General features: G+C 37.6%; 2 protein-coding genes across 3 annotated transcripts; one reads left to right on the top strand and one right to left on the bottom strand.

Moving 5' to 3' along the window:
* Nucleotides 1–1,480: 1,480 nt before the first annotated feature.
* On the bottom strand, nt 1,481–13,442 carry LOC121727967 (endonuclease G, mitochondrial). 2 transcript variants are annotated; one of them, XM_042116154.1, is made up of 7 exons: nt 13,142–13,442; nt 12,340–12,542; nt 12,106–12,229; nt 8,739–8,851; nt 8,443–8,623; nt 8,204–8,321; nt 1,481–1,490 (listed from the first exon to the last, which is right to left on the bottom strand). In XM_042116154.1, exons 1-6 carry the CDS (start codon nt 13,334–13,336, stop codon nt 8,226–8,228), a joined length of 912 nt encoding a protein of 303 aa, XP_041972088.1. In that variant the 5' UTR covers nt 13,337–13,442; the 3' UTR covers nt 1,481–1,490; nt 8,204–8,225. The 2 variants fall into 2 exon arrangements, with proteins under 2 accessions (XP_041972088.1, XP_041972021.1); XM_042116087.1 differs by lacking the exon at nt 1,481–1,490 and having other exon boundaries at nt 8,104–8,321.
* LOC121727691 (eukaryotic translation initiation factor 2 subunit 1) lies at nt 5,271–7,955 on the top strand. Its single transcript, XM_042115697.1, has 7 exons — nt 5,271–5,385; nt 5,476–5,713; nt 5,951–6,179; nt 6,291–6,523; nt 6,652–6,767; nt 7,078–7,189; nt 7,817–7,955. The coding sequence occupies exons 2-7, from the start codon at nt 5,476–5,478 to the stop codon at nt 7,885–7,887; spliced, it is 999 nt and encodes a 332-aa protein (XP_041971631.1). The 5' UTR covers nt 5,271–5,385; the 3' UTR covers nt 7,888–7,955.
* Nucleotides 13,443–15,766: the final 2,324 nt, after the last annotated feature.

A 15,766-nucleotide genomic window follows, 5' to 3' on the forward strand; every position in this document is an offset into this window, starting at 1 on the left:
ACACACAAACACGCTTATTAATATATGACGGAACAAACGTTACTCGACGCTAGGCCAGGAGCCAACGTCCTAATCGACTATCAGCTCACTATCCTATAAGGACTAAGGTTGCATACGAGCAGAGACATACATAATCTTATATCGTTAAACGAGCAATTCTTGTATATTACATATAATTGGAATCTCGGAATCGGCTCCAACGATTTTCATGAAATTTAGTATACTTATAGGAGTTTTCGGGGGCGATAAATTGATCTAGCTAGGAATCACTTTTATAAAATGACATTTTATTCGTGTTTAATCAATTACCGAGCAAAGCTAAATTACTCGTATCATAATATAGTACCTGGATAACCGTATCCATATACGTGGGAGAGCCATGCTTCGGCACGTATGGGCCGGCTCGACCGGATAAATACCACGTTCTCACAGAAAACCGGCGTGAAACAGCGCTAGCGCTGTGTTTCGCCGAGTGAGTGAGTTTACCGGAGGCCCAATCCCCTAACCCCTACCCTATTCCCTTCCCTACCCTCAACTATTCCCTTCCCTTCCCTTCCCTACCCTCCCCTATTACCCTATTCCCTCTTAAAAGGCCGGCAGCGCACTTGCAGCTCTTCTGATGCTGCGAGTGTCCATGGGCGACGGAAGTTGCTTTCCATCAGGTGACCCGTTTGCTCGTTTGCCCCATCATTTCATTAAAAAAAAAACACGAGTAAGGAAGACTATTAAAAGAAATGAAACCTATTTAGCTTTCATTTCAAATTGGTTTCAAAATACCTTCTTCGATATAGGACATAATACTCAAGACGCTGGGGCGCTAGCCCATACTAATCACAAAAAATTGCTCTTCCAGAGCTGCTATTTTCAAAGTAAACTCTATATAAGGGACACACAAAATTATAAGCCCTAAAGTATTATTACTTTGTTTTGTAACAACCTGTATAGCCTTGTTACTTGTCCACTTCCTCGAAAACAAACCTAACGTGAAGAACCACCCGGGGCATAAAAAGTTTTAAAAAATCGGCCATACTTTCAGCTATCGTTAAGTTCTTCGAATTTCACTCTATGTATCAATAATTTTTAATATCATGTACATTGTACAGGCCTTGAAATTTAAAACTTCCAGAGATACTATACCTACCTGTACTTACCTAGGAAAAGTCAAGACGTAGACCATACGTAATATTATTCCAACAGAGCTCCATGCCTATAATTGGTTACATTGGATACTCTTACGTTCTAATTAATAGATCATCCTTCAGAAATAGATCTCTCACACAATTCGTAGTAACGTGACGTCACAATAATGGTCATCCAAATAGTCACGCAATTTGATCCTCACCAAAAGAGTAGTTCAAGAAAGGCAGACGCAATATCTCGCGCTGAATTTTAGACTAATAGCCGGTTTACATTATTCCAATCCAGAGATACAATCTTTTGCGCAAAAAAGAAAGAGATAAAAGCTTTTGCGCAAAATTGCATTCCAGTACCTACCCGTTAAGAGTATTCAAATAGTAATTCGGCGCTGGATTGAAATAACATAAACCATCCAGAATAATTTAAACGAGCACTGGAATGCAACTCAGTCCATTTCAGTGCATTCCAGTGGCAGTTTACGTTCATCCAATAGTTCGCTACTGACTAGCGCTAGATTGGATAACTGGATTGGAATAAACCGGTGCCACCGGTGCCCAGGCACAGGGCGTAGACTCTGGGAGGGGCGCAAGAATGGCCAGACCAGGCAGTCTCTTATTCTTTCGAATTGCTCCCGATAAGTATTTCCCGCCGCGCCCTAGAGATATTTTCCTATGTATTAAAAAAAATCTATCTATATATAGCCTTCTCCTTTTTGGAAGCCAGTTAAAAACAAGGGTGCAGTTATAAGCTCTCACAGGGCGCAAAAAAGGCTATTTACGGCACTGGGCAGCATTTATATTTTTATGAGTATAGGCCACTTTAATTTTGCCGCCCCTATGTACGAACTCTGCCGCCATTCTAGGACGCCATAAGACGCTACCGCCCATAGGCCATGGCCTATACTGCCTATAGAGGTACATCCAGAGCTGTCTCAAATATTATAATTATAGGAATTGTAACCCTTGCTAAGAGCTATAACAGGCGGTGAACGCCACGCACCATCAGCCAAACCGTCTGCTCGTTTAATTCATGATTCTATTAAAAGCCACATAATAATTTCCATGTGCTAGCTCCTAAGTGGATGTTTATATGCAAAGAAATAAATAAGACATGAATTGTTATTGACCCTGATCTACTGAGGCAGGAAATTACGCGGAATACAGCCTGGCACGCGTACTGTGTGATAACTAATAGCGTTGAATGTTGATCTACAATACGACATTGATATTAAAAGTATTTATTAGTACTTTTATGCAACCTAAAGTATTGTTTTGAAGTCTAAAATAGAGTTCTTCCTTACTGTGGTTATTATAAAATTTAAGTAAGTATTCCGACTCGCTATTGTGCCTGGCCAAAAATTTGATGGTTTCCGTCCATGATGGCCATCTTGGTGTTAAGTTTTGTTATATCTCTTGTTCCTATCCTAGAAGCCTCCGTAGACACACACATCCTCCACAACGTCTCCGTGTCCATGTCAGTGTAATGAACAAAAGGACTTAGCAAAGACGAGGGTTAAGGGCTTTGCTAAATGCCAACACGCTTTATTCATCTCTTCTTTAGGCCAAGAACACGAAGTCAGCGAGCAGCGGGGCGGCGGCGGCGGCGAGGCGGGAGCGGCGCGTACCAATATTTTGAATATGAAAATTGACACAAACGTATAATAATACTATGAACTCGACATCCGACTCCTGCCCATGGTTAGCACTCAGCTTTCAAGACGTACTGAATGATGATCACTACTAGTGATCATTGATTCATAGTGATTCACTAGACATCGGATTATATGCATTTGCATACTTGCATATGCAAATGCATATAAGGGCAATTTTTAGGCGATATTGCATATTTTGGCAATTTTTCGTTTATAGTGCATATTTCGGTAGTTTTATGCCCTCGTAGTCTCCAAACTAGCTATCATGCCACACACCGAGGCCACAAAACAGAGGTACTATAATAGATCAACACACTTTAAATATGTGGCTCCATCTCCATTTAAAAATGCAATACACCCAAAAACAACAATTTTCTTTGTAGTTGGCAACATTAGCAAAAATTTCAGGAAAGTAGGTAGTTAAGTAACGATTTAATAAACTTCCATGGGCATTAAGACTGCAATCGGAAAATGTTGCTAAAAAATTATAATTGGTGCTGCATAAGAAATGAAAAATCCTGCATTTGATAAAATTATAAAAATTGGCGCTTTTTTTAACGGCACCACCGGAAAACTCTTCAAAAAAATAATAAATTTTAATTTTAAGTGACCTTTGATTGTGCATATTTTGTGCATATTTCGGCCATTTTTTCGTGCATATTTGCATGCATATTTCGGCACTTTGATCGTGCATAATATAATCCGATGTCTAATGATCACCGACGGACTCGACTTTAGAAGTGAGGACGATTCCTAACTAAACAACTAAGACAGAATTTCACCAACGTCTGTTAGTCTTAACAGCTTGTTAAAATGTCATAATTATTGTATCTCATTCATTCACAAGAAAGACGAAAGCGGTAACGTGATACTAATTCAAGCAGGCAACAGCCTTGTTGAAATCTATCGATCACAGTTGTTTGTTAATTATGTTGTAAACGGATTCTTAGAATACCCATTACCCACGTTGGACAGTAAATAGATCAATTTAGTAGCTACATACATAAGTATTTAGTTATTAAATAACAATAATGCAAAGGCTGAAAACTGAACACAGCTTCATAATAATCACAATAGGTACTATCGAGGAAGTTGATTCCTATGCAATTGACAGACCAACGATATTTGGTCGAATATGTCAATTCAATATTAATTGTGATCTGTCAGCTGGGTTTGACGTAACGCAACCAAACTGCTTAGGTCCCCGATTCGCATAGGAATCAACTTCTCTGATAGTACGTAGGTAGGTAATCAGTGAACTTACTGAAAAATACTTTATTACTATCAGTCCCGGCCCTAATTATTAATAGGCCGTTATAGGCCCACGGGCCACCGACGGCCTAACGGCGGTAGGCGGCAGCCTCCTATGGCAGCGTTCATAGAGGCCCTACAGATTTCGGACATGGGCGGCGGAAATAAAGTAGCCTATCTACTCTCCTATAAATTCGGCACTGATTACAATGTGATATATTTAAGGTATTGGAGTTTTAAGTCTTGAATCTTGATTCTCGAATCTTGACTCATTCTATATTGTTCATCCCCATGTTTGATGTAACATAGTCCGAATTCCAATAGAAGTCTATGTTTATATTACACTGCACTGAATCCCAGACTCAACTGTAGATGGTTGACGGATTATATTATATTATGTTCCTTTATGCGGCAGACAAAGACCACAAACTGGTGGTGGCATTTGGTCAGTATCTTCAGCAGTCACCACCAGTTGGTAGTCATTGACCAATCACTGATATAGGTACCATCGGGGAAATTGATTCCTATGCAGTTGACAGACTAACGTCATTTGGTCAGATCATGTCAATTCAATGTTAATTGTGATCTGTCGGCTGGGTTTGACGTAACGCGACCAAACTACGTAGGTCTTCCATCTGCCTAGGAATCAACTTCTCTAATAGTACATAATAATATTATACATTGTGTGTGTGTGTGTGTGTGTGTGTGTGTGTGTGTGTGTGTGTGTGTGTGTGTGTGTGTGCGTGTGTGTTTATATTATCTCTATTAATTTTTTTTCTATAAGTTCATAATCTAAGGTTGGCCAGGCCACTATGTGTCAACTTAAAGCCTCCCCCATACAGGCACGTTATTATCGGTCGATAATATCGCATGCGTAATTGCGATATCTGTTCCTACTTCCATTGCGGCGTTATTATCGCAGCAGTGTGTAAGGTAAAAGGTTACTATTACTACAATATATTTTCTATACTAATTTTCGCGTGACCGCACACTCAGCTATAATATATATTTCTGGTAGCTACTATAATATATATTACAGTACGGTATATTAATATATATTATAGCTTAGCCTGTGACGGGCTTAATACAAAATGTACTGAAAAGTGAAAACAGATATCGCAATAACGCATGCGATAATATTATCGACCCATAATAACGCGCCTTCACTCAAATCCAAGATTTAAAAAAAACCTGCTGTCAAATTACACATTCTGTCATTTTTCATTTTTGTTGTCAACTGTCAAGCAGTTGTTCAACGTGAGGTTACTGCCAACAATTAATAATTTCATCATTTCATGAATCCTAGTTATTAAATCCCTAAAAGTCTTTTAAATACCCTAACAAAAGTATGTTATAATAAACATTATATAGTTATTTTACTTCATAATTTTTTTTGTAATAAGAACACGTATAGGTTATGCTACGTATATTTTCAGATGCCGTTGTCGTGTAGGTTTTATCAGGAGAAATACCCTGAAGTGGAAGATGTAGTGATGGTAAACGTGAGGTCCATCGCCGAGATGGGTGCCTACGTGCACCTGTTGGAGTACAACAATATCGAGGGCATGATTCTTTTATCAGAATTGTCAAGAAGGCGTATTAGATCCATCAACAAACTCATCAGGGTTGGTAAAACTGAGCCCGTCGTAGTCATAAGAGTGGACAAAGAAAAAGGTATTAGTATATTTGCTGTGCAGAACTATTAGTGTGTATTGTGACTAAATTTAAATTGTTGTGATGTTATCACTTAGCCTCACCAGACTTTAAAAGTGTACTCTACACTTTAGCATTATAATAGTATTAAATGCTAAAGTGAAAAAAAATACATATATAATATTAAATCATCAGAATTCCAATTATGCAACTCACCCATTTTTATTAAAATTTTAATAAATACTCCAATTTTTTCAGGTTACATTGATTTGTCAAAACGTCGTGTCTCGGCTGAGGATATAGACAAGTGTACAGAGAGGTATGCTAAGGCAAAAGCAGTCAACTCCATCCTTAGACATGTAGCAGAGCTCCTACACTACGAGAGCTCTGACCAGCTGGAGGAGCTATATAAGAGAACCGCCTGGCATTTTGAGGAAAAGTATAAAAAGAAAGCTTCCGCATATGATTTCTTCAAACAAGCTGCAGTGTAAGTATAACGATTATAACTACAATTTAATACTGTAGTGTACACTTAGTGTATACTGAACTGTAATGTAAACATTTTTTTTGTCATATTTTGTCTGTTCATGACTTACAGTGACCCATCAGTCCTCAATGAATGCGGTCTCGATGAGAAGACCAAGGAGGTGCTTCTAGCTAACATCAAGAGGAAGCTCACATCCCAGGCTGTCAAGATTCGTGCTGACATTGAGTGTGCGTGCTACGGCTACGAGGGAATTGATGCTGTGAAGGCAGCTCTCAAGGCTGGACTGTCTCTCTCCACCCCGGATATGCCAATCAAGATCAATCTTATTGCACCACCTTTGTACGGTAAGACTATATTCTATCATTGATGTTTCTTCCAAATGTGTTGCTTCCAATTTTATAGGTTTATAAAAATTTTTCTCTTCAAATAACTAAAATTTATAGCTAAATAGATGATACCTTGTTTTTTGCAGTAATGAGCACATCTACTCCTGAGAAAACAGATGGTCTTAAAGCTTTACAAGATGCAATTGACAAAATTCAAGACACAATCACTGCAGCAGGAGGAGTTTTCAACGTACAAATGGCGGTAAGAATATCTATAAACTGATGTTAAACTTAAAAAGAAAATAAGTAGCACTTCCTTACATTACACTTCATTACATTATCTACTACTGTTATCATAGCAAAAACTATAATTTTGAATTACGTTTAATCCTTTGATCGTCGAAAAACAAGACACATAGATTTCTATTGTTATTGTGGTCGCCGGTGTCCTTAAGGGGGTTGAGAGGTTAAGAGCAATTTAGAGATTATATAGTTATATTTTGTTTGTGTAAAATAACAGTCATTTTTATCAACTCCCAAAAAATAGATTTAAATATTTTTTTTACTTACAGCCTAAAGTTGTTACTGCAACTGATGAGGCTGAATTAGCCAGACAAATGGAGAGAGCTGAGGCTGAAAATGCTGAGGTTGCCGGAGACTCTGCTGAGGAAGAGGAGGACCATGGTATGTAATGACGACTAATATAGACCAAAAAGTAAGGGTAATGATTTTTTACCCTAAATAAATGTTTGATTCTTAGCCCTTTCCACATAATATGCCTGAAGTATCATGGTTTGATGATATTGAGTTTTATAACCCCAAATACTGCAAGTATTTGGGGTATATAAATTTATTATTATTATTAATCATTACATTCATAATTTTTGATGTATGTATATGTCCTTACGCAATTACACCACATACAATCATTAACTCTTAAGAGTCTGGGTGCCATCGCAATTCTCATATAAACGTCAAGATCATTTCCCATACCAGAATATTTACCATATTTGAGTTATTCAACTTGAGATAGTAATTACCTAGGTTCTTGTACAAAGATTTACTTTGCAGTAAATCTTTGTTATTTGCATACCAAAAATATGAAAGATAACAATATTTACATACTAAATTGTGATTATTCATATTTTTTGGTACTTATATAAATATTTTGGGCACCCGGACTCTTAATGCCTTAAGATATCAATTTTAAAACTTTGCTATACATACGAAATTTCTTATATTTTGTCCAAATTGCCCAGTCCAATTTGTCCAAAGAGGCCCATATAACAAAGCCTGTTAATTTAATTGTAGGTATGGGTGACGCTGGTATGGACGCTGATGAACCTCAACAAAATGGTGCTTCCGATGAAGAGGAAGATTGAATTAAGTAATGTCTAATTCATGTATTACACCTTCACTTCTGAATATACATTATACTATTTTACACAAATATATTGCGTTTATAAGTATAATATTAAAATTTTGGATTTCCCTCATATTTTTAATTGCTTGTTAAAATAGGAACTCCAAACATTATTTACATAGGTCATTTAATTAAAAATACTAACTAGTATAAGTTAAATTATAAAAATTACTTAACATGACATTGTCTTAAAATTCACAGCATAATATAACATAGGAATTATTATTATATCCATAAAATATACATTGATTATGTTATTCTTATTTACAAATAACTATTTTCTAATTGCACAAAATTTTACACCTTCCTTCCATTGATTGAACTTAGTTTGCTTCTATGTATTTTGTCAAAGAAAAGAAGTCCAGCTGCCTTTTCTACTGTCTCTGGAGGCACCTGAAATAGACCAAGTATATGTAAGCAATGAGACCATAATAAACAACAGTTTGCTTTTTAGCAACATTTATTAACTTGCTTTATTAGTATGGAAATGTAAAAAAACTTTCAAGCAGCTTACCATAAAGTTAGCAACAGGTGTTTCGTCAGGTATCTTTTGGTTTGGCATTACATAAGACTCCATGTGCAACGAACCATCAGGGGCTTCTCCAACCACTACTTTAAAGAAGTGAGTTGGCACTGCAACTGTGTTAGCTCCTATCACTTGGTACTTCACATAAGATTTTCCATCAGATTCTTTCCTATAATTTTATGTTTTAAAACAAAAGTTAAAGTACTTTTTCAAAATAACATAGTCTTAAAATAGCAAGATAGGTTTAGAATTTAGAAATACTAGAATAGTTTTTAAAAAATTACCTTGGCAAATATAGAGGTCCGGTACAGCAGAAAACATGGTCATATACTTTGGTCAATTTTCTTACATGCTTCTCTAAACGATTCCATGCATGTCTGTTAAAACCTTCTCCAACCTGAAATAAAAAAAGTTAGAATCAGAAAAAACTCCTTTTGTAGTGCGACCTATCCTTAAGACATTGAGCTGGATTTTATGTAATTATGTTCTTGGCGTGTATGGAACAAATCCAATGATATTATGACCATTTTGTTAGTAGAGCTCTGTTAAAGCATGCCTCGAGGGGCTCGTCTTTTGAGCCTTTTGAAGGTTGCATTTGGTTCTTCGCTCATTAGATTCTTAGCCAGGTGGTTGGGATGGTTCTTTTAGAGTATTTTTGTAGGAGGTTTTTTGCAGGCTAGTTTTAGATCCCTGTGGAGTGTTTTGTGTGTGCGTGTTTGAGATGTACCAGGGGGCTCCAGTTATCATTCGCAAGGTTTTTGGTTTTTGGTATACTTTTGTAGAGGATAAGTTTATTTTCAAGATTTAGTTGTAACTTTTTGACTATTAACCATTGCAGTTTCAGGAGTTGGAGATTGAGTGCCTTTCTTTTTGTTTGTATGTGCTTTTTCCACGTCAGTCTTCGGTCTAAATATACGCCAAGATATCGTACGTCATCGGATTGTGGGATTTTGATTCCATTCAGCTCGACATCAGGACATGTTTCGTGTCGTAAGCTGAATGTAACACGGACGGATTTTGTTTCGTTACCCTTTATTTTCCAGTCTCTTAACCATCGAGATAGTTTATCTAGAATTTTTTGAAGTTTGTTGGAAGCTCCAGCAGAGGTTTCGTCGGTAGCTAATATTACGGTATCGTCAGCGTATGTTCCCGTCAGGACGTGTTCTGTGTGTGGTAAGTCTGACGTGTACAGCAGATTAAGTGTTGGACCCATCACATTCCCTTGAGGTACCCCTGCCTAGCCTCTATTTTGTACAAATTAGAAATGCCGTCGCCTTGTCTTACATAGAAGTGTCTTCCACTTAGATACGCTTTTATGAAGAGATAGTAATACCAAATTATATCAAAGGCCTGAGAGATGTCTAGGAATGCGGGCAGGCCACCACCTCTTTTCTTCAAATGTGTAAGTATAAGGCGTTGAACATTTGTAGCCTGTATTTGACAGTTCTTTGAGGATTTTCGCCATAATGAAGTCATACCCTGGAGATTTATGAACATCTAGTTTTCTAATAGTTCTGATTACTTCCTTTATTGTAATTTTATTGATAGGTAGATCATTTTGATGAGTTTGCGTAAGTGCGTTTGTAACATAGTTCGTCTTTGTAGATCCGCGGTCAACGTTAGGACTTAGGAGTGCATACCTTTGACAAGTGTTCTGCAACTGCTTCGGCTTTATCCTTGTCGCTTTTAGCCCAGGTACCATCCGCCCCCGTATCACGTATCTTTCAAGAGCAATGCGATAGCAATTATTGCGCGATAATTGCTCCAAAATCGCAAATTCGTATCACGTATCAGCCAAAACAATACGATTGCAATCGATCACTATACAATATGTATACTAGGGGTCGCAAACCGGGATACCGAATTTCGAAAATACCGGGATACCGGGCCAAATTTAGGTCTAAGTAATACCGGTATTCATTTCACAAAAACCGGGATATTCGGTATTTTCGGTTTTGGTAAAATAAATAAAAAAAAAAAACAAAATAATATGCTAACAGAAAAATGCGCTATTTGATTCGTATTACGCTCTTTTTAGTTACAGGTAACCATAATTATTAAATAAGTACTTAATACTTAAGTGGATTTCAAAAACATCCGGTATCTTTTATCAGCCACACTTTATACTACGACTAGGCATGCTAATCTACCTATTGGTTTTTTAAGGTTTTATATTTTCTACTTTATCTACGAAGATTGGAGGGGGTTTTATTGGTTTCTCTATAATGGTCGGATTTCCATCAGCAACTACTTCAACATTTATTCATCAAATCTGTTGGATGTGGCAATAGGTTGACTGAGCCAGTATGTGTTTAATTTGGTTTGCTTTTGCACTTGTTGGTTTTTGTGTTCAGGACTTTCTCTGCGTCTCTTGTTACTTCAGCCCATATTCTATGAGCTGGAGGTGCGATCTAAGTTTTTGTTTGTAATATTGTCGTCTGTCGTCTGTGTTGTTTGCGTATCACTGGTGATTGTGTTGTTAAATGAGCGATCGTCACTGTCTGAATGAGAGCGCGGTCTGTTTAAGAAGAGGCTCGAGGAGAGGGAGGATGAAAAAATTATTGCGTAATTATTTTATTTTGTGAATCTTCCATCTCGTTCCCACGAGCTAGTTCCATAAAAACAGGTCGCTAGGAAGGTGACGCCTATTCTCCCAAGAAGGCAAGTTCAACGACGTTTGCCAGGTCCGCCGAGGTTGAACGCTAACGACTAAGTCTCCCACTAGCCACGCAGTCTCTGGCGCGTATCTCACCGTAGACTTGGGGTGAATTTTTATAGTGGCTATCTACCTCGTAGCCCGGGCGGTGAAGCTAAGGCTACCGGTCCTGCGAAACATGACCGCAGGGTTTCGGTTTGTGATGGTCATTTAATAGGTAGATATTAGAAAATAGTTTTTCACAACCTATACTTTAACCTACCGCTCATAAGGAATACTAATTATTAGAGATGTGCCGACGCGTCGGCATAAAACGTCGACTATCCGGCTTTTTACAACACATTTCGCTATTGTTGAAATTACATTTAAGAAAAACCTTGATTTATAATATTTTTAATCAGTCTTACACATTTCGAAATTAAATGAATTGTTTCTGAAATTACTTGCTATCGGCACGAATGGGCTGGCTCGACCGGAGAAATACCACGTTCTCACAGAAAACCGGCGTGAAGCAGCGCTTGCACTGTGTTTCGCCGAGTGAGTGTGTTTACCGGAGGCCCAATCCCCTACCCCATTTCCTTCCCTGTTACCCTATTCCCTCTTAAAAGGCCAGCAACGCACTTGCAGCTCTTCTGATGCTGCGAGTGTCCATGGGCGACGGAAGTTGCTTTCCATCAGGTGAAACGTTTGCTCGTTTGCCCCCTTATTTCATAAAAAAAAAACGATCTGACACGTTCGCAAGCGACGCATGCGACTACCCGCAAATCAGCAGTAAACGAAGAGTTACGGAAACATCCGAAACCATGATCGGCATGGCCGAATAGTCGGCTATTTTAGTCGGCTAGTCGGCCAAAGTTATGATCGGCACATCTTTACTAATTATTATTATTAACCATCTCACTTAACATTGCTAACACCACAATGATATTGTATGAAAATTATGACATCATATTTACAATAAATGACATTATATTTTAAAATAAAATGGTACAAACTTGTGGTGCTATGTTAGTGAGGTAGAACGTCTGTGCCACATCCTTCTGGGCCAGACGATGATTTCCTGCAGCAGCCATATGACCTCGGTCAAAGCCAGACCCCTTGTAGTCACTATTCTGTGACCTAAAAATTTTATACACAAAATATTAGCAAATTTCTACCAGTTAAAAGAAAAATATATTGTTATTTATGCAAAATGGTAAAATTTTAAGTTACAGAACCTCTAGCCCCACCTGAAAAAGGGATGTATGCTTTCATCAGCTGCAAAGTCACACTTGCTTCTATCAATTTCGTCATTTTTCTTTACATGATCTTTGGTAATGTGTTCGAATACCCAATGGGGTACTCGAGTTCTTCGGTCATAAGACAAGACAAAGTCATCATACGAGCGCACATGATCCAAGCCAGGGAATCCGTATTTCATAATTTGTGATACCTGAAAGTCATATCCATAAGGCTATTTATTAATAAAAAGATCCATGGTGTATAATAATTGTGTAGTTATACAGGATTTTCTCCTAATCTAAATGTAACATAAAATCTAATGACATTTACATATTAAGTATATCATGAACTAAGAAACTTGACAGACGAGGACAAAACCTTGTTTAACTATAGCATGTCTATAAACAGTCTGGGTCTTTTAATCATTGATTCTTGAAAATCTAATGTTATTGCGGTCGAATTTGACAGCTTGGGAGTTGATAGGTTAATAAGGAAGATGATAAACAAAAGATCTAGTTTTATATTTTAATTTGCTTATTATTGTAGTCTAAGTCTGGCCAAACACAACCAGAATTTCATAATCGGAAATTCATATTCTTACAAATCAATATCTATGAAATTCATAATCTGAAAAAATCAGAATGTGTGTGGAGCTAATATGAATTTTATGATAATATGAATTTTTGATTATGAAATTCCGGCTATGTGAGGCCAGCCTTAATGTCTATGAGGCTCATGACATAACAGTCTTTAAATTTATGTTTTAAAATACATGTAATGTAATGCACTATAGTTATCTATTAAACTTACTCTATCTTTAGCTGTTACAAATGTACTGCCATCTGAAAAGGGGGCTGCTGCAGACACTGTCCCAAATATCGGCAAACCAGGCATAACCTGTATAGTTTTGGCTGTCTCTTCATGGTTATTTTTTATTCCTACATAATATCCAGCTAGTCCAACACCACTTAGTTGAGCTATTTGAATTATCTTCTTCGAAATCATTGATTATTTGCGCCTCAGTTATATTTAAAACAAATAAAGTTAAATACCTATTTGCTTTGAACAGGTTAGAATTTTTATTTTTTCTAAAAAAAAATCGGTACCGTACCTATGGTAGGTACCGTAATCTTCTTGACCGTAATTCAATAGTAACACAGATTACTAGTATATATTTGAATGGTAATCACAGAATACAAATTACGGTACCTACTCACGGAGATGGTAATTCAATCAGCATCAACTGAAAAATGTCAGCTTAAACAGCTCACAGCTGACAGCTAACAGCTGACACTTGTGAAGTATGTGTGAAGTAATGATCAGTGTTGCCAACAGGTCGGGGCCTGATGTCGCCCATTTTCAGAGCTCGAGTAGCCTAAAAAAGCTTAATTTGAAATGAGGACTAGGTAGCCTAAAGTAGCCCAAGCGCACTCGAAAATAAAACAAAAAAAACACCTTTTTTTTTTTTTACTTATTTTCCCATTTTTTGTCACAAGTACAATCCAATGTCTTTAAAATTAGACGACAATTCGCTATGTCGTCACGTTTTTTGTCTACCGATAATATATAAATAAATTCTTTATTGAAAAATTGTTAAATAAATAATAAATCATAATCTAACAGCCTGCCAAACTGCATAGCGGTTTGCCGGCGATCATTACGCCGCCATGTAACATTTACATCATACTATATTATACCATACAATTAATATATTATTACCATATTAAGATACTATACTATACATAATATTATATATTATATACTACGTTTTATAATAAACTACTATTTTTGGTACAAACCCCAATAATAGATGACATCTTTTTAAGATCTGGTTTACACGTATTAAGTTGGTAGTTAACTGAATTTTAACTTAATTTGAAGTTATTAATTGCATGTAAACACACAATTTAGTAGCAAGTTCAAATTTAGTTAAGTATAAAGTCATAAGTTATAATTTATTTGACTACATTTAATATTTATCTACTTAATACGAGTAAACCAGCCATAAGTGAATACGGTGTCGTCGCAAAAATCGTCGCTCGTCTGAAAACGTCCAAACGACAGCCTGTCTGTCGTGCAGTTCTTAAATCGTGTCGTGTCGTGTCTCGTGGGAAAGCGCCCTTATACTCGCGTCTCGTGGCTCGGCTTGCGGCGCGTCTCGCAGCTCGCGTAAGTCGCGTCGAAGCGCGAGTGTAAACACAAAGCTCACGTCCCCCTCGAGCTCCTTTGGAAATCGCTCCCGACGCGAGCCCTGCGAGCCGCGAGCCGCGCCGCGAGACGAGCCGCGAGCTCGAGACACTCAGGGCTCGCGGCGCGTCTTACGGCTCGCCTCGTATCTCGCGCGCGAGAGCGCACTCGAAAATAAAACGAAAAAAACACCTTTTTTTTACTTATTTTCCCATTTTTTGTCACAAGTACAATCCAATGTCTTTAAAATTAGACGACAATTCGCTATGTCGTCACGTTTTTTGTCTACCGATAATATATAAATAAATTCTTTATTGAAAAATTGTTAAATAAATAATAAATCATAATCTAACAGCCTGCCAAACTGCATAGCGGTTTGCCGGCGATCATTACGCCGCCATGTTACATTTACATCATACTATATTATACCATACAATTAATATATTATTACCATATTAAGATACTATACTATACATAATATTATATATTATAGACTACGTTTTATAATAAACTACTATTTTTGGTACAAACCCCAATAATAGATGACATCTTTTTAAGAACTGGTTTACACGTATTAAGTTGGTAGTTAACTGAATTTTAACTTAATTTGAAGTTATTAATTGCATGTAAACACACAATTTAGTAGCAAGTTCAAATTTAGTTATGTATAAAGTCATAAGTTATAATTAATTGACTACATTTAATATTTATCTACTTAATACGAGTAAACCAGCCATAAGTGAATACGGTGTCGTCGCAGAAATCGTCGCTCGTCTGAAAACGTCCAAACGACAGCCTGTCTGTCGTGCAGTTCTTAAATCGTGTCGTGTCGTGTCTCGTGGGAAAGCGCCCTTATACTCGCGTCTCGTGGCTCGGCTTGCGGCGCGTCTCGCAGCTCGCGTAAGTCGCGTCGAAGCGCGAGTGTAAACACAAAGCTCACGTCCCCCTCGAGCTCCTTTGGAAATCGCTCCCGACGCGAGCCCTGCGAGCCGCGAGCCGCGCCGCGAGACGAGCCGCGAGCTCGAGACACTCAGGGCTCGCGGCGCGTCTCATGGCTCGCCTCGTATCTCGCGCGCGAGTGTAAATCGAGTATCAGAAGCTCAGAACCATGAATGTCATCTGCAGCGTGACCACTTTTAGTAGTTTTCTACTTTTTTGGTAGATTTGAGGCAAATTGAACTACGATTTAGTAGTGCAAAATCATTTAGTAGATTTCGGTAGAAAATCGGTATTATGGAACAGTCTTAC

Source organism: Aricia agestis, chromosome 1 (assembly GCF_905147365.1).
Source record: "Aricia agestis chromosome 1, ilAriAges1.1, whole genome shotgun sequence".
Taxonomy (NCBI): Eukaryota; Metazoa; Arthropoda; class Insecta; order Lepidoptera; family Lycaenidae; genus Aricia; species Aricia agestis.

Excerpts from the sequence above, each read along its gene's own strand:
- LOC121727691 (XM_042115697.1), top strand. The coding sequence starts at position 5,476 with ATGCCGTTGTCGTGTAGGTTTTATCAGGAGAAATACCCTGAAGTGGAA. Across the intron at positions 6,180-6,290 it reads TTCTTCAAACAAGCTGCAGT|TGACCCATCAGTCCTCAATG; the intron begins GTAAGTATAACG and ends CATGACTTACAG. Across the intron at positions 7,190-7,816 it reads TGAGGAAGAGGAGGACCATG|GTATGGGTGACGCTGGTATG; the intron begins GTATGTAATGAC and ends ATTTAATTGTAG.
- LOC121727967 (XM_042116154.1), bottom strand. The coding sequence starts at position 13,336 with ATGATTTCGAAGAAGATAATTCAAATAGCTCAACTAAGTGGTGTTGGA. Across the intron at positions 12,543-13,141 it reads TTGTAACAGCTAAAGATAGA|GTATCACAAATTATGAAATA; the intron begins GTAAGTTTAATA and ends TATGACTTTCAG. Across the intron at positions 8,624-8,738 it reads GGACCTCTATATTTGCCAAG|GAAAGAATCTGATGGAAAAT; the intron begins GTAATTTTTTAA and ends ATAAAATTATAG.